General features: G+C 41.6%; 1 protein-coding gene across 1 annotated transcript in view; it reads right to left on the bottom strand.

The window, feature by feature from the left end:
* Positions 1 to 24,228, bottom strand: part of msh3 (mutS homolog 3 (E. coli)) — a 137,977-nt gene that overhangs the window by 15,354 nt on the left and 98,395 nt on the right. The window contains exons 21-22 of the mRNA XM_020475974.2: positions 16,383 to 16,569; positions 1,718 to 1,844 (exon numbers count right to left, since the gene is read on the bottom strand). Of these exons, the coding sequence (XP_020331563.1) occupies positions 1,718 to 1,844; positions 16,383 to 16,569 (314 nt within the window). The remainder of the gene's footprint in view (positions 1 to 1,717; positions 1,845 to 16,382; positions 16,570 to 24,228) is intronic.

The following is a 24,228-nucleotide window of genomic DNA, read 5'->3' as shown; positions in this document are numbered from 1 at the left end:
AGGAAAAACGCTGGTTAGTTTGAATGAACAAGATGAACTGGCAACAAACAGACAGAGAAAACATGTATAAATACACAGGAGATGATAGGGAAGATGGGCGACCCCTGGAGAGGGGTGGAGACAAGCACAAGGACAGGTGAAACAGATCAGGGCGTGACACTATGTTCATGAATAGCGGTAACATTAAATGTCACAATTAATGTTTTTATAATGAGAAATAAATTTAAAAAACTGGTTCCTTTTGTAATGGAAGGATTTGTATGGAAAGCCAAGTTGAAGCCAACATTAGATGTTGTCGTCCACATAATAACCGCACTGTAACAGAGTAGAGCAACACCCTTCAATTGAAGCAGAGGGAAAATGACGAAAGTGGACACATCTCCCACTGGCTGAATCCACGTTGTTTCCACATAATTTCAATGAAACTACATTGAACCAAGGTGGAATAGACATTGAATTGAAGTCTGTGCCCAGTTGGCTCTCACAAAAAGTCACAGATAATTATAAGGGAGCAGGAAAACTTATAAATTGGCAACAATAATTACAAGGGCTTTTCAAGCAACAAATTGAGGAAATGTCTGATTTTAAAGGTAGGCTCATTCCAGTACTTACATTTCTGAGCCCCATATTCAAGTAGGTTACAGTGCAAGAGGTATCTTGTATTGTTTAAAATTGCAGGTGTAACATGTAAACCAAAATGTATTTGTCATGTTATTTCAATACCAGATCATATTGTGAATAAGCCCTATGTAATTTGTTATACTTATACAGATCAGTTCATAAGAATCTCTTTGGGTGTTGCACAATAGTTTTTGCGCACAGTAGACTGTGTTCAATCCAAGGCACAAAAACATATGAATAGATGAAATCATTACCTTGATACTTTCTGTTACATCTAATGAGACACCTTACCCATAATGAGACATTTTTATTTTATTTAACTAGGCAAGTCAGTTAAGAACAAATTCTTATTTACAATGACGGCCTATCCCGAGCAAACCCAGACGACTCTGGGCCAATCGAGCGCCACCCTATGGGACTCCCAATCAAGGCCGGATGTGATGTAGCCTGGATTTGAACCAGATACTGCAGTGATACCTCTTGCACTGAGATGCAGTGTCTTAGACCAGTGTGCCACCTGGGAGCCCAAATCAAGCAGACAACAAGATGATCAACATCAATTCGCTAGGGATATTAGAGCCAACGTGGATCCAGGCACAACTGTCTTCACGTTCTCACAAAATGTTACGTAGTTACACTGCATTTCTGAGATCTTTATACAAAAACAACTGTCCGACAGCTAGATCCAGGATTCTTACAGGGTTCAAGTTCAATGTCTAATTTATTTATTATGGCAGTTAACCCACTGTTCCCAGGCCGTCATTGAAAATAAGAATATATTCTTAACTGACTTGCCTGGTTAAATAAAAGGTAAAAAAAAAAATATATATATATATATATATATACAATATAATGACAACTTGCCATAAATGCAAGGACAGACAATGTATGTTTTATGTCACACGATTCTAGACAAATCCGTCAAGACACCAACCATGAGAAAGGACTAAACAACATTTTTTTGGGCAGATTATTATCAATGACTTATAACAGCTGTAACAAGTTGTCAAGTGTAGGAAATCCTCACGGGTGCCCTTGTTTATAGAAAGACCCACAAGCATGTACACACATAAACACACACACACCACCAGCATACCGTCTGTGGCGATGTCTGGTTCATTGAGGAGGAAGGCCATGTGGAAGTTGCCTACATGCAGAGGATACACCTTCTCCAGCTCACACAGAGGTGGGTAGTGGGTCACAAACAGAGTTAGAGACTTCACCTGAGAGGGGTAAGGGGGAGGAAAATGGATGGGGAGAGAGAGGATGGGGAGAGAAAGGGAGAGAGGGTGATAGAGACCAAGGGAGAGCAAGAGATGGAGGTCAAACATTCAACAGTAAGTGAACAATCATATTTTCAATTTCATTGAGATCACCTGTATAAATAAAAAGAAAAGTGTATATGACCCTATTCAATCAACCCAGGTAATAATTTATCTTCATGCTATTGCTTTACACTTATTGTGAAACCTATTCTGAGACACATAGACACAGAGGTCTCAGACACAGAGAGAGGAGAGGCAGGGAGGCAAGAGGAAGGGAGGAAAGAGGAGGATAAATAGAGATGAGTAGTCACCTGGTGGCAACTTTTCCTGACCTGAAGAGGAGAGGAGCATTGTACTGGGGAACTTACTACCTGTATCATAGCCAGCACTATAAATATGTGTATGTGTGTGCCAATTTGTGTACCTTGGTTAACCTGCTGTCTGGTGTTCAAGGTAAAAGGCCATTATAGCACTATGGGCTGGTTACCCAGACACAGGCTATGCCTAGTCTTGGACTAAAAAGCTATTTCAACTGAGAATCTCCATTTGTCAGGTTTTTCAGCACTAAACTAGGCTCAATCTGTGTCCGGGTAACCGGGCCTATTTTTATTCATTTTGTCCCTTTATTTAACTAGGTAAGTAAGTTAAGAACAAATTAATATTTCAAATGACGCCATTTACATTCACAGTCTGCACTGTTACACCCATATCATGTGAGAACTGGTTTTGGAATTTGGCCCTGGAAATGGCTTGAAATGGTTAATTACAATTAACACCACAATACCAACCCGTTAGACCAACCCTGACCTCTAACCTCTGAGGGTCATCAGAAGGGAAAGTGGGGTTGTCCTGGCAATCTGTTGTTGACCTTAGGATACACGACTGGGGCGGCAGGTAGCCTAGTGGTTAGAGCGTTGGACTAGTAACGGAAAGCTTGCAAAATTGAATCGCCGAGCAGACAAGGTAAAAAACTCTCATTCTGCCCCTGAACAAGGCAGTTAACCCACTGTTCCTAGGCCGTCATTGAAAATAAGAATTTGTTCTTAACTGACTTGCCTAGTTAAATAAAGGTTTGTTTAAATAAATAAATACATGTGCTAGATATGTAACATTATTATGTTAAAAGGCTGCCAAAGGAGATTAGTGCTAGGCTGGAACTAAAGCCTGCACACCATGTATCTCACCAGACCAAGTGCTGGTTTTGTGACTGCCAACAGAACTCCTCTGAGCTCTCTCTTTCTCAGAGTCTCTGGGAGAGCTTTGCTATGGCAACCAGAGTCTCTCTCTCTTCTCCCTCCCTCTCCACATCCCCAGAGAGAGAGAATGTTGAACTTCAAGGCTGTCTGTTCACAATGCTCCAATCAGAGTGTTAGGTAACAAGACACATACATAACTACAATCTACCTCACAGGTGAGCATAGGAGACCGAGACTGGTTACTATGACAACCAGGACTCCTGTTCTGATGCAGACTCATGTCGGATGGTGATGAGGGTGATGATGATGGTGTGGAAAAGAAGGAGGAGAAGGAATAGGGGTAGGTGGTGATGGTGATAGTGTGTATATGGACTGGAAATCACAGAAATGCATCAGGGGTATTTACTGTATCTACCTAGTATTGCTTACAAAATGAAGGAGAAGTAAAAGCCATGAAACAGTGCCATGTTTGTCTTTTTATAAACTCCTTTCTTTGAAGTTGTTCAAAGAAAGCAATGCTATTACACAACAGGTCGTTAGCCTGTGCTTTTCTAGCCAAACCACCTCCAAAAACATTCCAGAAAGGCTTAGCTTCTACTTAAACATTTGCATTTCCCCAATTTACATAACAAGAACATTCATCTATTTATTTTGTAAAACATGAAACCTTCAGAGCTCTCTTAGAGAACAGTTTCTGTTTTACAAACGTGGATCGTTTAAAAGAGCAAATGCCCCTAAACTTCTCATTTAGAAAACAGCCTATGTGGCATCAAACATTTAATCTGTCAAAACTGACTACAAAGTGTAAATAGGATAATTTTGGTCATAAAGTCAGTCTCGTCCAAAACAACAGAAATTAATGTTGGGTTCATTTCAATTATGCCCTCATGCCCACACTAGCAGCACACAAGTAATTTTCAATTCGAAGTGCAGCTGCACGTGACCCAATCGTAATACCTGTGGTAAATATGGTTTGACATAGGATATCCCTTTGGGGCTAATTAGGGACCATCAGTAAATTACACAATGTAAATGTGACAATATGTTAAAATTCCAATAACTTTCAATGACTTAAAAACCTCAGACCAATTATAAATTGTCGAAATTCATATAGGAATATTGAAAGCATTTAATGAGAAAACTAAAAGGTGAGCAACACACACACACACACAGACACCAGGACATCTATAACACCCGGTGTCACAGGCAGGGCAAGAAGATCATCAAGGACCTCTGCCATCCAAGCACAGCCTGTTCACCCCTCTAGCATTTAGAAGGCTGAGACAATATAGGTGCATCAAAGCTGGGACCGAGAGACTGATAAACAGCTTCTATCTCCAGGCCATCAGACTGTTAAACAGTCATCATTATCCACCTTCAGCCCAGTACCCTGCCCTGAACCATAGAGACTGTCACTAGCCGGCTACCACCCAGTACTCTACCCTGCACCTTAGAGACTGCTGCCCACTGGTCTCTGACTTTAATAATGTTTACATGATGTTATACCCACTCTACATGTACACCGAGTGTACAAAACATTAGGAACCCCTGCACTTAAATTTTATTTATTTATTTAACCTTTATTTAACCAGGTAGGCTAGTTGGGAACAAGTTCTCATTTACAACTGCGACATGGCCAAGATAAAGCAAAGCAGTGCGACACAAAACAACAACACAGAGTTACACATGGAATAAAAGATACTGGGGTGACCAGTGAGATATACCTGCAGGAGCACGTGCTACGGGTGGGTGATGCTATGGTGACCAGTGAGCTGTGATAAGGCGGGGCTTTACCTAGCAAAGACTTATAGATGACCTGGAGCCAGTGGGTTTGGCGACGAATATGAAGCGAGGGCGAGCCAATGAGAGCCAGCCAACGAGAGCATACAGTGCCTTGCGAAAGTATTCGGCCCCCTTGAACTTTGCGACCTTTTGCCACATTTCAGTCTTCAAACATAAAGATATGCAAGTGCACGTGCATTTATACGGAGACTTGATTACACACAGGTGGATTGTATTTATCATCATTAGTCATTTAGGTCAACATTGGATCATTCAGAGATCCTCACTGAACTTCTGGAGAGAGTTTGCTGCACTGAAAGTAAAGGGGCTGAATAATTTTGCATGCCCAATTTTTCAGTTTTTGATTTGTTAAAAAAGTTTGAAATATCCAATAAATGTCGTTCCACTTCATGATTGTGTCCCACTTGTTGTTGATTCTTCACAAAAAAATACAGTTTTATATCTTTATGTTTGAAGCCTGAAATGTGGCAAAAGGTCGCAAAGTTCAAGGGGGCCGAATACTTTCGCAAGGCACTGTACAGGTCGCAGTGGTGGGTAGTATACGGGGCAGTGGTGGGTAGTATATGGGGCTTTGGTGACAAAACTGATGGCACTGTGATAGACTGCATCCAATTTGCTGAGTAGAGTTGTCACGACTTCCGCCGAAGTCGGTCCCTCTCCTTGTTTGGGCGGCGTTCGGCGTCACCGGCCTTCTAGCCACCGCCGATCCACTTTTCATTTTCCATTTGTTTTGTTTTTGTCTTACACACCTGGTTTCAATCACCCAATTACTTGTTTATTATCTAACCCTCTGTTCCCCATGTTTGTTTGTGAGTCATTGTTCATTGTACATCGATCTGTTATTGTGGGCTCGCTATATTGCTTTGTATTTTGGATATTTTGAGTAAAGTCCGTTGATTACTCATATTTGCTGTCCTGCGCCTGTCTCTCTACACCAGCTACAGACAGGACCATTACAAGAGTGTTGGAGGCTATTTTGTAAAGGACATCGCCGAAGTCAAGGATTGGTAGGATAGTCAGTTTTACAAGGGTATGTTTGGCAGCATGAGTGAAGTATTCTTTGTGGCGAAATAGGAAGCCAATTCTAGATTTAATTTTGAATTAGAGATGCTTAATGTGAGTCTGGAAGGAGAGTTTACAGTCTAACCAGACACCTAGGTATTTGTAGTTGTCCACATATTCTAAGTCAGAACCTTCCAGAGTAGTGATGCTGGACATGCGGGCAGGTGTGGGCAGTGATCGGTTGAAGAGCATGCATTTAATTTTTACTTGGAGGCCACGGAAGGAGAGTTGTATGGCATTGAAACTCGTCTGGAGGTTAGTTAAGCATGCCCAGCTTAACAGCATGAGCTCTGAAGATAGATGAGGGGCAATCAATTCACATATGGTGTCCAGGGCACAGCTGGAGCAGAAGGTGGTCTATAGCAAGCAGCAACGGTGAGAGACTTGTTTCTGGAAAGGTGGATTTTTAAAAGTAGAATCTCAAATTGTTTGGGCACAGATCTGGATAGTAAGACAGAACTCTGCATGCTATTTCTGCAGTAGATTGCAACTCCGCCCCCTTTGGCAGTTCTATCTTGTCAGAAAATGTTATAGTTAGGGATGGAAATTTCAGGGTTTTTGATGGTCTTCCTAAGCCAGGATTCAGACACGGCTAGGACTTCCGGTTGGCAGAGTGTGCTAAAGCAGTGAATAAAACAAACTTAGGGAGGAGGCTGTCCATGACATAGACTGACCAGGTGACTCCAGGTGAAAGCTATGATCCCTTATTGATGTCACTTGTCAAATCCATTCAATCAGGTTAAAAACAGGTTAAAGAAGGATTTTTAAGCCTTGAGCAAATTGAGATTGTGTATGTGTGCCGTTCAGAGGGTGAATGGGCAAGACAAAAGAAGTGACTTTGAAGTAGGTGCCAGGCACACCGGTTTGAATATGTCAAGAACTGCAACACTGTTGTTTTTTCTCATGCTCAACAAAGTGAAAGGTGAATTCTCCCAGTGTCATAATTAATGGGCTCCTAATCAACTAATATTTTTTCGTTTTTTAGCATTGTTTGTAACTCATTTTGTATGTAATGTTGCTGCTACCGTCTCTTATGACCGAAAAGAGCTTCTGGACATCAGAACAGAGATTACTCACCTTGAACTGGACGAAGATTTTTTCTTGAGTCTGACGCAAAGGACTGAGGAAAGGACGCAAAGACTGAGGAAAAGGGGAGAAGGGCGGGGTTCCTTGTAAGAATTCACAGAAGAGTAGGTAAACCACCACTACCCTCCATATTATTGGCCAACGTGCAATCATTGGAAAATAAACAGGACAATCTACGATTAAGACTATCCTACCAACGGCACATTAAAAAACGGTAATATCTTATGTTTCACCGAGACGTGGCTGAATGACGACACGGATAATATAGAGCTGGCTGGCTTCTCCGTGCATCGGCAGAACAGAGGAGCTACGTCTTGTAAGATGAGGGGGGGTGGTTCTATTTGTCAATAACTGCTTGTGCAGAATGTCTCGAGGTAGAATACCTCATGATAAGCTGTAGACCACACTATCTACTAAGAGAGTTCTCATCTGTATTATTCGTAGTCGTCTATTTACCACCACAAACCGATGCTGGCACTAAGTCCGCACTCAACGAGCTGTATAAGGCCATAAAGAAACAAGAAAATGCTCATCTACAAGCGGCGCTCCTAGTTGCCAGGGACTTTAATGCAGGCAAATTTAAATACGTTTTACCTCATTTCTACCAGCATTTCACATCTGCAACTAAAGGGAAAAAACCTATAGACCACCTTTAATCCACACACAGAAACGCATACAAAGATCTCCCTCGTCGTTTGGCAAATCTGACCATAATTCTATCCTGATACCTGCTTACAAGCAAAAATTAAGCAGGAAGTACTAGTGACGTGAGCCAACCAGATGAGCTTAATGCCTTTCATGCTCGCTTCAAGGCAAGTAACACTGAAGCATGCATGAGAGCACCAGCTGATTACTCTCTCCGTAGCCGATGTGAGCAAGACCTTTAACCTCTCTTGGGTAGGGGGCAGTATTTTCACGTCCGGATGAAAAGCGTGCCCAAAGTAAACTGCCTGTTACTCAGGCCCAGAAGCAAGGGTATGCATATAATTGGTAGATTTGGATAGAAAACACTCGAAGTTTCTAAAACTGTCAAAATAATGTCTGTGAGTGTAACAGAACTGATATGGCAGGCGAAACCCAGAGGACAAACCACCCAACCCCCCCAAGGCGAAATCCTCCCAGATTGCAGTTCCTAGGGCTTCCACTAGATGTCAACAGTCCTTAGGAAGAGTTTCATGCTGGTTTTTGGAAAAATGAGCCAGAAATTCAAGTTTTTCTAGGTGGCTCCCATTTTGGCTGTAGTGTTTCCAAGCACATGGAAGAGAGCACATTCTTTGGTATTTTTCTCCGGTAAAGACAGTATCGATTCTCCATCTTAAATTTGATCGTTTATTTACGTATTAGGGTACCTACTAAGGTTTGATCATAAACGTTGTTTGACTTGTTTGGATAAGTTTATTAGTAACGTTTGGGATTCATTTTGTATGTATTTTGATGGAGGGAATGGGTGGATTATTGACTGAAGCGCGCCAGCTAAACTGAGTTTTTATGGATATAAAGAAAAACATTATCGAACAAAAGGACCTTTTGGAATACCAACAGAAGAAGATCATCAAAGGCAAGGCATTTATAATATTGCTATTTCTGACTTTCGTGGCGCACCTGCCTGGTTGAAATCTGTTTTTCATGCTTTTGTAAGCGGGGCGCTGTCCTCAGATAATCGCATGGTGTGCTTTCGCCGTAAAGCCTTTTTGAAATCTGACACAGCTGCTGGATTAACAAGAAGTTAAGCTTTATTTTTGATGTATTACACTTGTAATTTTATGAAAGTTCAATATTTTAATTCTGTAGTTTGAATTTCACGCACTGCAATTTCACCAGATGTTGGCCAGGTGGGACATAAGAAGTTAAACAGGTCAACATTCACAAAGCTGCGGGTCCAGATGGATTACCACCCAGGACTTGTACTCAAAGCATGCGCAGACAAACTGGCAAGTGTCTTCACTGACATTTTCAACCTCTCGCTGACTGAGTCTGTAATACCTACATGTTTCAAATAGACCACCATAGTCCCTGTTCCCAAGAAAGCAAAGGTAACCTGCCTAAATTATTAACTCCCTGTAACACTCACGTCAGTAGCCATTAAGTTCTTTCGAAAGGCTGGTCATGGCTCACAACACCATCCCTGAAACCCTAGACACACTCCAATTCGCATACCGCCCTAACAGATCCACAGATGATGCAATCTCAATCGCTCTCCACACTACCCTTTCCCACCTGGACAAAAGCCTATGTGAGAATGCTGTTTATTGACTACAGCTCATAGTGCCCACAAAGTTCATCACTATGCTAAGGACCTGGGACTAAACACCTCCCCTTGCAACTGGATCCTGGAGTTTTTGACCGACCACCCCCAGGTGGTAAGGGTAGGCAACAACACATCTTCCATGCTGATTCTCAGCAACGCGTGCTTAGTCCCATCCTGTACTCCCTGTTCACCCATGACTGCATGGCTATGGACGACTCCAAAACCATCATTACGTTTGATGATAACACAAAAGCAGTAGGCCTGATCACCAACAATGATGAGATCCCCCCCTTTGTTTTTACACTGCTGCTACTCGCTGTTTATTAACTATGCATAGTCGTTTTACAAATTACTTTACTTGTATCCCACACATTGACTCGGTACTGGTACCCCCTGTATATAGCCTCGTTATTGTTATGTAATTTTCTTTTGTTAATTTTTTATTATTATTATTAATATATTCATTTTTTTACTTTAGTTTATTTAGTAAATATTTATTTATTGAACTGCATTGTTGGTTAAAGGCTTGTAAAGTAAGCAGTTCACCTGTTGTATTCGGGCGCATGTGACAAATGATTTGATTTGTAAGCACTGACCCAGGTTTTAAAAAAAATGGATTTAGCCTGTTCTTAGATCTATTCCATTTCTCTTCATCCCCCCAAAAACTCCCAGGTCCTTGCCGATGACAAGCATACCTTAACATGCAGCCACTACCCTGCTTGAAAATATGAAGAGTGGTACTCAGTGATGCTTTGTGTTGGATTTGCCACAAACATAAGGCTTTGTATTCAGGACATAAAGTTTATTGCTTTGCCACATTTTTGGGGCGATTTAATGCGACAAAATGAATGTTTGTAGCCAATCTGAGTCCATGCCTGCCTTGAATTTAATTGTGAATATGGCTGAGATAATTGAACAAAATAATTATGCTGAGGGTCCCGGGAGCCTGGCTAGCTAGCAATTAACTAAATAAATAGATACAATTTCAATAAATGTAGGCTATCTAACCTGAATTACATTTTAAATATGGCTTAGATATGGCTGAGAACAAAATATATTGAGCATCAATATTATCGGGATATAGCATTAGCTAGCTAGCTAAAAATGTGTGTAGCCATCTAGCAACTGCTGCTAAGGTACAAGAGAGTGGCTAGGTTTCAGGTTTGCGTAACAGCTTTGTACATATAACAGGTAGATTTCCAATGAGGACATGCTACATATTTCACTTTGAATGAGATAGTATAGCTGTGTTTGAATACTCATACTAACCGCACTATTTGTGACATACATTGAGTATGTAGTATGCTTATTGGTCATAGCATAGGTATAGTTAGTATGCCAAAAGTTTCCGGATGTAGTACTAAATTCACCAAAATACGAAGAATATCAGCAGTGGACACTATTTCCGTGCTTTTAGGGCCCATAATGCAATTCTTCATAAAAAGGGCGTGGTGTCACAACATTTTCAGATTTGAAGAAAATCCGATGAGAGTGGATACAAATTCTTTGCTTTAACAAAAACATTTTATTTTTTTGCAATGTAATAAAGTAATGCCTTTTCAAATGAGATAAGTTACATGTTATGTTGGCTAGCTACACTATCCTTACGAACCGCATAGCATATCATTACAGCAGTATGTACTGGTATGTTAGCTAGCTACCAAACGTTAGTTGGCTACTAAAGGTGTGTTCGTAAATTCAGAGCGGTTCGGTCATGGAGTGTTCAGAGCGCACACTACACTAGATGCCTTGCTCTCGCCGAGGAGTAGGGTTGATCAGAGTGTTCTGACCTCACAACGGCAGTCAAGCACCCGAGCTAACTGGCTAACTGGCTAACATTGGCTAGCATGCTAGCTACTTCCAGACACAAATAAGAGAACACCTCACTCTGACCATTTTACATGCCCTAGCAGAGCTGATTAGGCTGCTTTCATGTTATGCTGAGCGTTGGTGACAATTTAATTATGTTTTTTTTTGCCGACGTTTACTGACACCTATTCAATGGGTGTTGAGTGTTCGTAAATTCTTCAGTTATTCTGTATTCTGGCACACTCCGACGGGAATACACTGAAACCAGAGAGAATAGCCAGAGTGAATTTACGAACGCAACCTATTGACTTCATTATTCAAGTGATTCTTAGCATAGCTACGTGGTATAGTCGTTGTGTGTTCTTAATAGACATTGTTAATGAAGTCGTAAGATGTCTAGCTAGTCATTTGTTATGCTAACAAGCTAGCAAGAAGTTGAGTAGCAACAGCATCAACTTCCGGTAGACAGGCGAAGCGCTAGTACTCTCAACTGAAAGTTTACCGTTCATTGACAGTATACTAAAAATGAACAAATAGTATATAGTATGTAGTATATACTCATTAAGTATATATTATACAGTATGTTAGTATGGGTATTTGAACACAGCTTATGATCTGTAATCCTAATTCTGTCCATCATTTTCTGTTTCTACTTCAACAAAAATTTAATATTAGCCTGTTACCCCTATGTAATGATTTAGCTTTCCTTCATGATTTTCTGTAAAATATAGCAGAGAAAAGATTGTTCTTCATTCTCTGATATTCAACCGGAAGGCACTTCTGATATGTAATCTTTCGCTGTCATTGAAGTGTCACTGTTTTAAACTTTACACGACATGTCCCTATAGAAGAATGCAACATTTCTATCCATCTTTCCTGCAAGAAAATTATCGTTTGTGTCTATTATATACTGTACCATGGGGTGTTATACTGTATATTTAAATAATGTATTCTCAACATAGCTCATTCTAATATTTCAACTACTGTTCATTGACTTTTAGTTACACTGTTTATACACACCACATATCTATTTATATACTGGTATCTTGACATATAGTGAGGGAAAAAAGTATTTAGTCAGCCACCAATTGTGCAAGTTCTCCTACTTAAAAAGATGAGAGAGGCCTGTAATTTTCATCATAGGTACACTTCAACTATGACAGACAAAACGAGAAAAAAAATCCAGAAAATCACGTTGTAGGATTTTTAATGAATTTATTTGCGAAATATGGTGGAAAATAAGTATTTGGTCAACTACAAACAAGCAAGATTTCTGGCTCTCACAAACCTGTAACTTCTTCTTTAATTGCTCCTCTGGAGCAATTATTAGGAAATGGAAGACATACAAGACCACTGATAATCTCCCTCGATCTGGGGCGCCACGCAAGATCTCACCCTGTGGGGTCAAAATTATCACAAGAACAGTGAGCAAAAATCCCAGAACCACACGGGGGGACCTAGTGAATGACCTGCAGAGAGCTGGGACCAAAGTAACAAAGCCTACCATCAGTAACACACTATGCCGCCAGGGACTCAAATCCTGCAGTGCCAGACGTGTCCCCCTGCTTAAGCCAGTACATGTCCAGGCCCGTCTGAAGTTTGCTAGAGAGCATTTGGATGATCCAGAAGAAGATTGGGAGAATGTCATATGGTCAGATGAAAACAAAATATAACTTTTTGGTAAAAACTCAACTTGTCGTGTTTGGAGGACAAAGAATGCTGAGTTGCATCCAAAGAACACCATACCTACTGTGACGCATGGGGGTGGAAACATCATGCTTTGGGGCTGTTTTTCTGCAAAGGGACCAGGACGACTGATCCGTGTAAAGGAAAGAATGAATGGGGCCAAGTATCGTGAGATTTTGAGTGAAAACCTCCTTCCATCAGCAAGGGCATTGAAGATGAAACGTGGCTGGGTCTTTCAGCATGACAATGATCCCAAACACACCGCCCGGGCAACGAAGGAGTGGCTTCGTAAGAAGCATTTCAAGGTCCTGGAGTGGCCTAGCCAGTCTCCAGATCTCAACCCCATAGAAATTCTTTGGAGTGAGTTGAAAGTCCATGTTGCCCAGCAACAGCCCCAAAACATCACTGCTCTAGAGGAGATCTGCATGGAGGAATGGGCCAAAATACCAGCAACAGTGTGTGAAAACCTTGTGAAGACTTACAGAAAATGTTTGACCTCTGTCATTGCCAACAAAGGGTATATAACAAGGTATTGAGATAAACTTTTGTTATTGACCAAATACTTATTTTCCACCATAATTTGCAAATAAATTCATTAAAAATCCTACAATGTGATTTTCTGGATTATTTTTTTCTAATTTGGTCTGTCATAGTTGAAGTGTACCTATGATGAAAATTACATCTCTCATCTTTTTAAGTGGGAGAACTTGCACAATTGGTGGCTGACTAAATACTTTTTTGCCCCACTGTAGATAGCTCACTCTAATATATTTACTGCTGTACACACTGTATCATTCTTAGTACATCTTGAGTAAATCTATCCGGTGTATATACGAATAGATTGCATTACTGTTATAATGCTTTTTGGGTTGTCAATTGGATTTGTTCCAACATTTCTTGATTTCTTTTACATTTGGATTTTTTTGTGTACTTGTTTGACAATTTTGCTGCATTGTTAGGAGCTAGTAACATAAGTATCTTGCTGCACCTGGTATAACATCTGCTAAACTGTGTACGCAAGCAATAAACTTTTATGTGAACATAAAAATATTGTCTCAATTACATTGTGTAATTTATTGACAGTCCCTAACTACCCGCAGAGATAGGCTATCCAATGTCAAACCAACTTTGCCTTGGTCGCACACCAGTGGAGCTAATTGTCAGAATAACTTGTCTAACTGATTCCTACTTGCAAAAAACACACCTGAGACACCGACATCAAACCACACACAGAAACTAACCCACATTTGAATTCAGTCATGGCCGCTAGTGTTAATTAATTAACCAAATCTAAAACGAGCCCAGCGTTTTCTGTGATATGAATGAGATGAAATAGAAATAAACATAAAAGCTAATTGACCAACTAAGCTTGATTGCATTTAGATGAATATATTTGAGACATTTAGCAGACGCTCCAATCCAGAGGGACAAGAAGCACATTCAAATGAGGAAGGTGAAACAACAACCACATAGTAAAACCTTGATTGGATGAGTGCGCAGAGGTCGACAACAACACAGCTTTTACAGCCAGCCTTATCATGGAGCTGCACACAGGGGCCCATTTCTCTCCAGCTCCATCAGCTTTCTAGCTAGTAAACATATGGTGGATAATTCCTCACCACTGTAGATTCTGCTAAACAAGATCCCCCATGTGCACCAATAAGCTCATTCCCCCAAGACCTGAATGTGCGCTGATAAATATATATCCCCCCTGGAGCGGTGGAGTCCAGATGGAACTAAATGAGACCTGAAAGGCAGAGAGACCAGTAGCATGGAGTCGCACGCACCCACATACGAGCGCACACACAGATCAGGTAACAAGCCACTGTTCTGTCACTTAAAGAGTCAAACCAGGAACAATTTGCAATATCCAGAGGAGTCCTGAGGGACATCAGGTAACTTCTCTACTCTCCACACCTCTATCTCTGCCTCGTAATGTCTCCTCTCCTGCTCTTTATGCATCTGCCTTCTTCTTCTCTCTACCTCCTATTTGGATCAATTCTCCCCTCCTCCTTTTAAAACAAATAAAAAATTGCAGTTCCTGAAGCAGAGGTGATGTAAGATCCTCTCCCACACACACGCACCCACACACACACAAACACTAACAAGCAACTCCATTATATTAGCATTATAGATCAATTCTACCTCCCCCAATTATACTCCCTCTTCTAGCTCTGTTCAGCTCCCAGTCTCTCTCTAGGGCCTACTCTACGTATGGAAAACAAACTATCACAGCGCTCTCACACTCACACACACACACACACACACACACACACACACACACACACACACACACACACACACACACACACACACACACACACACACACACACACACACACACACACACAAAACACCCACACACATCACCAATAAGCTTTATTGGAGGCCATAACTTAGTGATTTGGATGGCGTCTGACATCAAACCCCACTGGAGGTGTTGACTCAGCTCTATGGGGTACAGAGGGAGGGAGGTGTGTGTGTATTGAAAAGTGTATAGCACTATGTTACCAGTGAAGCCAGGGAGACATATGTCAGGAAGGCCAGAACACACTGTGCCGACGAAAGTCTAAAAGCAGTGGGTCGCTGCAGAGTGTTCACAATCACCATGTGTGTGGTGATATAACATCTAGATTCGTCAAGATTGAACAGAAAATGACCGCCGACGTTCTATCTAAGAAGATAGGATGGCCACCCGCTGCTTCTTCCCGTTCATCAGCACGGTGTGTTTTGGCCTTTACACTTACAGTCAAGTGAAGTAACTATAGTGAAGAAAATAACACCCTCCTTACAATCAAACATTGGGGAGGTTTGATAATGCCGTGGGGTTACTTTGCTGCCTCTGGTACTGGGGGCCTTGAACATGTGCAAGACATGAAACCAACAGATTATCAAGGTGTTTTGGATTGCAATGTTCAACCCATTGTCCAAAAACTGGGTCTCCTTTGAACTTCGTGGGTCTTTCAGCAGGACAACAACAAACACAAATAAAAATCACCCAGTGTTGGTTCAAGAAGATATGGCGGACTCTTCTGGAATGGCGAGTGATGAGTCCAGATCTGAATCCCATCAAAAACCTATGGAGATATCTGAAAACAGCAGTTGGTCGAAGGCAACCCAAAAACATTGAAGAATTGGAACAGTTTGAAGTTGAAGAGCGGGCCAAATTGCCAACAGAAAGGAGCTGCAAGCTCATTGATGGCTACAAAAAGCATGTGTTGGCAGTTCTTGGCCAAGGGCTATGTAACCGAGTACTAGCTCAGGGGTGCCAATAATTATGCCAATGCCATTTGTTTTTACTTAAAACATTTAAATAGTAAATTCTGTAAAAAAAACAATTGGTTCTGCAATGTTGAAAATCCAATTACAGGTAGCGAGGTGGTTAGAGAGTTAGGCCAGTTACCGAAAGGTTGCAAGATTGAATCCCCAAGCTGACAAGGTAAAAATCTGTCGTTCTGCCCCTGAACAAGGCAGTTAACCCACTCACCCCACTCTATTTCTACTAATTTAAGAAGAAAAAATGTGCAAGGGTGCCACAATATTACGTCGTAATTGCATCTAAAGTGAAGGGATGCACTTTAGATGCATCCATGCACACACACTCACATCTCTGATGAAGTACTCCAGAGTAGCATAGGCGATAGCTATCCCGTCGTGGGTGCTGGTGCCCCGCCCCAACTCGTCCAGGATGACCAATGACCTCTCGGTTGCCCGGGTGACAATTTCCGAGGCTTCCGTCAGCTCCTCCATGAATGTGCTTCGGCCCTTATAGATGCTGTCAGACGCTCCCATTCTACCAAAACACACACACATTAATTATGTTTTCAGACCAATAACACACAGGAGAGAAGAATTTTAGAATGAAATGTGTCTACTTCATTCTACTCATTTTATTTCTACATTTTACAGGCAGAGAGGAGGAACACAGCTTTAGGGTGTTTGTGTGTGTGTTCCACAAAGCAGTGAAAAGAAGGAACAGTTTGTATTTGTACTAATACCTACACGTGTTGGACCTGTGTGACACCCATAGCCTACCGTCCATTAATAACAACACACAATCTCCTTGCACAACCTTGAACCCCCTCCTACGGACTGCGACTCAACTCAACAAAAAAAGAGAGGGATTGAGAGGGACACACACACACACACAGGTACATTACGTGACCAAAAGTACGTGGACACCTGCTCTTCGAACATCTGATTCCAAAATTATGGGCATTAATATGGAGTCGGTCTCCCCTTTGCTGCTATAACAGCCCCCCACTCTTCTTGGGAAGGAATTCCACTAGATGTTGGAACATTGCTGTAGGGACTTGCGTCCATTCAGCCAAATAAGCATGAGTGAGGTCGGGCACGGATGTTGGGCGATTAGGCCTGGTTCGTAGTCGGCTTTCCAATTCATCCCAAAGGTGTTAGATGGGGTTGAGGTAAGTACTCTGTGCAGGCCAATCAAGTTCTTCAATGCCAATCTCGATAAACCATTTCTGTATGGACCTCGCTTTTGTGCAGGAAAGGGCCTTTCCCAAACTGTTGGCAGAAAGTTGGAAGCACAGAATCGTCTAAAATGTCATTGTATGCTGTAGCGTTAAGATTTTGCTTCACTGGAACTAAGGGGCCTAGAGTGGGGCTGAAAAACAGCCCCAGACCATTGTTCCTCCTGCACCAAACTTTACAGTTTGCACCATGCATTGGGGCAGGTAGCGTTCTCTTGGCATCCTCCAAACAAATCCACAAATTTGAACGAGTGTCCACATACTATTTCAAGTAATTTTAGAGGCTGTGTGTGTTTGTGTGTGTGTGTGTGTGTGTGTGTGTATGTGTGTGTGTGTGTGTGTGTGTGTGTGTGTGTGTGTGTGTGTGTGTGTTTGGCCGTGTTTAACTATTCTTGTGGGGACTTCCAGTCCCCACAAGAATAGTAAACAAACAAAAAATTTACCAACTGGGAACATTTTGTTAGTCCCAACGAGGTCAAATGCTATTTCTAGGGGGTTTAGGGTTAAGGTAAGAATTAGTGATAGAATTAAGTCAAGGGTTAGGGTCAGGGTTAGGAGCTAGGGTTCATTTTAGGGTTAGGAGATAGTGTTTGGTTTAGGGTTAGGTTTTTGGGTTAAGGTTAGGGTAAGAGTAAAGGTTAGGTAGGAGTTAGGGAAAATAGGATTTTGAAATGGACTGAATTGTGTCCCCACAAGGTTAGGTGTACATTACTGTGTGTGTGCGTGTGTGTCAGGGTTTCTGTTAGGGACATGTGTTTACTGGACAATTGACTGGAAAGATTTTAATTTACCCGACACCATTTCCAAATGCATCAGGAGCGCAACCTGATTAGGACATCCATCCACAGTGCTCAGAATGACATAAATCACATTTATACATATTAACTTCTTGGTGACAGGGGTCAATATTTTCAAGTCCGGATGAAATGCATGCCCAAATTCAACTGCCTGCTACTCATCCCCAGAAGATAAGATATGCATATATATGCATACTAATATTATTAGTGGATTTGGATAGAAAACACTCTGAAGTTTCTAAAACTGTTTGAATCATGTCTGTGAGTATAACATAACTTATTTAGCAGGCGAAACCCCGAGGACAAACCATTCAGATTTTGTTTTGTTTTGAGGTCACTCTCTTTTCAATGTATTTTCATTGGGAATCCAGATTTCTAAGGGACATTCTTTCAGTTCCTATCGCTTCCACTGGATGTCAACAGTCTTTAGAAATTGGAAGGGGTAGGGTAGGGGCGTGGATCAGAACCAATCAGAACCAGTCAGTATCTGGTGTGACAACCATTTGCCTCGTGGAACGAGACACTCCTTCGCATAGAGTTGATCAGGTTGTTGATTGTGGAACGTTGTCTCACTCCTTCACTCCTTCAATGGCTGTGCGAAGTTGCGGGAACTAGAACACGCTGTAGTACACGTCGATCCAAAGCATCCCAAACATGCTCAATGGGTGACATGTCTGGTGAGTATGCAGGCCATGGTAGAACTGGGACATTTTCAGCATTCAGGAATTGTGTACAGACGCTTGCGACATGGGACCATGCATTATCATTCTGAAAAAGGAGGTGATGACGGAGGATGAATGGCATAACAATGGGCCTCAGGATCTTGTCATGGTATCTCTGTGCATTGACATTGATTAAATGCAATTGTGTCCATAGCTTATGCCTGCCCATACCATAACCCCACAATGGGGCACTCTGTTCACAATGTTGACATCAGCAAACCGCTCTTCCACAATATGCCATACACGCTGTCTGCCATCTCCCCGGTACAGTTGAAACCGGGATTAATCCGTGAAGAGCACACTTCTCCAGCGTGCCAGTGGCCATCGAAGGCGAGTATTTGCCCACTGAAGTTGGTTACGACGCCTAACTACAGTCAGGTCATGACCCTGGTGAGGACAACGAGCATGCGATGAGCTTCCCTGAGACGTTTCTGACAGTTTGTGCAGAATTTCTTCAGTTGTGCAAACCCACAGTTTCATCTGCTGTCCGGGTGGCTGGTCTCAGACGATTCCGAAGGAGGTCCGGGGCTGGCGTAGTTACACGCTGTCTGCGGTTGTTTTACCAGGAGGCGGCTTATAGTAGAGAAATGAACATGACATTCTCTGGCAACAGTTCTGGTGGACTTTCCTGCAGTCAGCATGCCAATTGCACGCTCCTTCAAAACTCGAGACACCTGTGCCCTTTTGTTATGTGACAAAACTGTACATTTTAGAGTTGCCTTTTAATTTCCCCAGCACAATGTGCACCTGTTATGATCACGCTGTTTAATCAGCTTCCTGATATGCCACACTTGCCAGGTGGATGGATTATCGTCGCAAAGGAGAAATGGTCACTAACAGGTATGTAAACAAATTTGTGCACAACATTTGAGAGAAATAAGCTTTTTGTGTGTATGGTACATTTGGGATCTTTTATTTCAGCTCATGAAACATGGGACAAACACTTTACATGTTCGGTTTATATTGTTGTTCAGCGTATATTAAAATATTCAGGTTTCAAACAATTAAGTATGTTTTGAAAATGCATACTGCCTCCAGCTCATTGCAAAGTGGTGTGTGACGCACTGATGAAGCCTGCCTTCCGTTGCCGTTTAATGCCGCATTCAAAACAACTGGGAACTCGGAAATCTCCGACTTCAGTGCGTTCAAGACAACAGGGGAAAAAAATATCTCTGACTGGGATCCAACTTGGAATTCCAACTCGGGAACTTGGGCCGCTTTCTAGAGTTCCGACTTTCCGACCTGAAGATCACTGACATCATGATTTGACCTCGTATATTTCAGAGTTTCCAGTTGTCTTGAAAGCACCAATCTCTTGCCCTGTCTGACAGATGTTCCACTCAAAGGCTCTGTATCTGTATGCTGTGCGCATGTAATAAGATAGGCAATGAAAATACTATACACACGCGCCAATTTAATTTGTACACGCACTAATTTAATTCCAAAAAATTATGCAAATTAACCTATAAGCATGACCAGTCAAAAATATTTCCATCATTAAATAGGCTAAAAAGCATTATTTCATATTGGAATTTTTTTCCTAATTCTCCCGGCAAATTGGCAATTTAATTTATTGACTTTTAGAAAATAAAATGTAAAAATAAATCAGACAAAAGCAGGCTATTAGCGGCTAACGGAAATCCTGTTGTGTGTCCATGCGTGTGTGTGTGTGAGCAGAGCCTAAGATTAGGATGCAGATGAGAATTCTATTGAATGCTGTCAGATCACAGAATAAGAGATGAATGAAACCAGACAGACAGGGAGACAGGGAGAGAGAAAAATCGCAACTCACATGAACTAGATTAGTCTCTCCCTAGCCAGCTCTGGACTCTCACTGATAACCATTGACTAATAATGAATTGTTCACCTCTAAACATTTCAATATACATTTCAATATTCAATATACAAATCAAACAATCCAAATATACAGTCAACAATACAGCCCAATTGTCGCAGTAGTATGACTACAGCCAGTTAGTGCATTGCAGGAACACTCGACTCTTACCAATACAAGCAACATTAATTTCATTTTCAATATGGTTTCCGCACCTCTCAACATGCTTATTGTCATTTGACCAATCAGATAAACTGCTAACGTCTGTAACAACAGATGTAACTTGGGGCTCCCAGGTGGCGCAGCGGTCTAAGGCACTGCATCTCAGTGCTAGAGGTGTCACTGAACCCGAATCCAGGCTGTATCACAACCAGCTGTGATTGGGAGTCCCATAGGGTGGAGCACAAATGGCCCAGCGTTGCCCGGGTTTGGCCGGTGTAGGCCGTCATTGTAAATAAGAATGTGTTCTTAAATAACTTGCCTAGATAAATAAAGGTTAAATAAAATAAAATAATAATAATTTTAAAACCATGGTTATGGCACATGCCAGAGAGAGGGGAGGGGTGTGGCCAGCATACCTCTGCATCTCCTCAAACAATTAGGGTGCGCACGTTGCGTGCATGTGTGTCATACTCCAGGAAAGTTTTATCAGTCAAATATATAACGTAGCCTTGCAGTGGATAGACGAGTATAAGACCATGAGGCTATTCAGCTGGCTCAGTGATGCCATGTAGATAACATGCCAGAGCAAACTGTGTGGTCTTTTATTTCTAAATAAAACTATTATTTTGGATACTTCAATATTCTGTGGCTGTAAGGACTGGCACTCACTCACAAAATAAGGAGCTGTTATCTGCGTTTCACAAGACCATAAGCATCTGTGGACATCATGGCTGTCTTGGAGTTTCCCCTCTTTAGGGAGTGATTTTCTGCTGATTCGCTGTACGCATTCATTCCTTTATTTATTCTGTTTCACTTCCTCCATTATTTATTCTCTTGATTAGGCCTCCAGACTAGAGGCAGTTTGCCAGCAAAAATTCAGTCTAAGCGAAGCCAGATGGGTTGTAAGGACCCTCCGTGCCATGCTCTGCCACCCACCCACCCAACCACCCGAAAGCCATTCCATGCCACCTCTGTCCACACTTCCAACAGAACAGATGCCAGTGGAACATTGGAAGACTTGCCCTTTACACAACAACCATGCCCTTCAATCCAGCTATGAAACATTCAGGGCTGGGTCTGGGTGAATGGACCATGATGAGCCTACTTGTGGACTAAAAAACACTTTCAAATCACTTTCAAATCTGCATAAAATGCGGGAAATTGTTGATTTATTTAATTGATCACAAAATCCTGGATAGACTCGCCTATCGTGTTTCTGCTGCTAAGGGATTGACTACGTGTGGATCTTCTGAAGCGCAAAGTCCATGCAGGCTGCATCTAAAGCACTGCGTCAGAGAGATGCTACAATACAGACTGCAGAATCAAGACATGAAAACCATTTTGACATAATATATGACATGAAAACAGAGAAGAGGAGATAGGAGACATCAGAGAACAAAGAGTAATGGCTGGTTTGAATGTACGGTCGATGTAAGGTCCTTTTCAAACAGCTTTCTACATTTCATTTCCTCTGCGGTTTCCATAACAACAGTGAGGAAAAGAGAAAATGTGCTCCATAACCTTCAGATTCAATATGGCCATCAGAGGTAAAATACCATCAGAAACACACACACACATGCACTCGTCCATCAGCACTCAAATACCATCAGCCATGAACGCACAAACAACGAGACACATACACACTTTCCAACCAAGGGAACACTCTGGTGAACTCTGTTGAGGAGGAAACAGATTATGTCATCTCATCTCCCGAACTAAAATAGCATTCTCTCTGTCCTTTATAACACACACAAAGTGTGAGATAAAGAGAGGGATGAGACTGGCAGAGGAGGATGGAGGTATCTACCTTTTCTCTTTGTCATCTCAGAGGAGTGTATATTCATAATGAGTTTATTATCCCGATAAAGCATAATCTTTCTCCCTTTCTCCAAAACACTTCATTATAAATGGCCATACACCATATCTTATTTATAGTAGAGGTCGACCGATTATGATTTTTCAGCGCCGATACCGATTATTGGAGGACCCAAAAAATAGATACCGAATAATCGGCCGAGTTTTTCAATTTATTTGTAATAATGACAATTACAACAATACTGAATTAACACTTATTTTAACATAATATAATACATCAAATAAATAATGAAACATGTTCAATTTGGTTTAAATAATGCAAAAACAAAGTGTTGGAGAGGAAAGTAAAAGTGCAATATGTGCAATGTAAGAAAGCTAACGTTTAAATTCCTTGCTCAGAACATGAGAACATATGAAAGCTGGTGGTTCCTTTTAACATGAGTCTTCAATATTCCCAGGTAGGAAGTTTTAGGTTGCAGTTATTATAGGAATTATGGGACTATTTCCCTCTATACCATTTATATTTCATTAACCTTTGACTATTGGATGTTCTTATAGGCACTTTAGTATTGCCAGTGTAACAGTATAGCTTCCGTCCCTCTCCTCGCTCCTCCCTGGGCTCGAACCAGGAACACAACGACAACAGCCACCCTCGAAGCAGCGTTACCCATGCAGAGCAAGGGGAACAACTAGTCCAAGTCTCAGAGTGAGTGACATTTGAAACGCTATTAGCGCGCACCCCGCTAACTAGCTAGCCATTTCACATCGGTTACACTAGCCTAATCTCGGGAGTTGATAGGCTTGAAGTCGAAGAGCTGCTGGCAAAACGCACAAAAGTGCTGTTTGAATGAATGCTTACGAGCCTGCTGCTGCCTACCACCGCTCAGTCAGATACTTGTATGCTCAGTCAGATTATATGCAACGCAGGACACGCTAGATAAACTAGTAATATCATCAACCATGTGTAGTTATAACTAGTGATTATGATTGATTGATTGATTGATTGGTTGATTGTTTTTTATAAGTTTAATGCTAGCTAGCAACTTACCTTGGCTTACTGCATTCGCGTAACATGCAGTCCCCTTGTGGAGTGCAACGAGAGGCAGGGGGTTAGAGCGTTGGACTAGTTAACTGTAATGTTGCAAGATTGGATCCCGAGCTGACAAGGTGAAAATCTGTTGTTCTGCCCCTGAACGAGGCAGTTAACCCACCGTTCCTAGGTCGTCATTGAAAATAAGAATGCGTTCTTAACTGACTTGCCTAGTTAAATAAAGATTAAATAAAGTTGTAAAAAAAAAAAAAAAAAGCCCAAATCGGTGTCCAGAAATACCGATTTACGATTGTTATGAAAACTTGAAATCGGCCCTAATTAATCGGCAATTCCGATTAATCGGTCGGCCTCTAATTTATAGTCTAGGAGAGAGAAGAGAGAATGAGAAAGGGGTGTAGGAGAGAGAACAAGAAGAAGAAAACTGGAAACATGTGAGTGTTGGTACTAGCGGGAACATCAGCTACTTCTACAGGGCAGTACTTTTGAACAGAGGGGGAGAGAAATGGGGAGAAAAAGAGCGTGAAGAGAAAAAGCATCAGAGAGACCCTCATACTTCAAGCATTGCTGTGCTTTAAAGA

The sequence above is a fragment of the Oncorhynchus kisutch genome, linkage group LG3 (assembly GCF_002021735.2).
Source record: "Oncorhynchus kisutch isolate 150728-3 linkage group LG3, Okis_V2, whole genome shotgun sequence".
Classification (NCBI taxonomy): domain Eukaryota; kingdom Metazoa; phylum Chordata; class Actinopteri; order Salmoniformes; family Salmonidae; genus Oncorhynchus; species Oncorhynchus kisutch.
The sequence above is the reverse complement of the archived record's forward strand: the minus strand, read 5'-3'. Positions and strand labels throughout refer to the sequence as shown.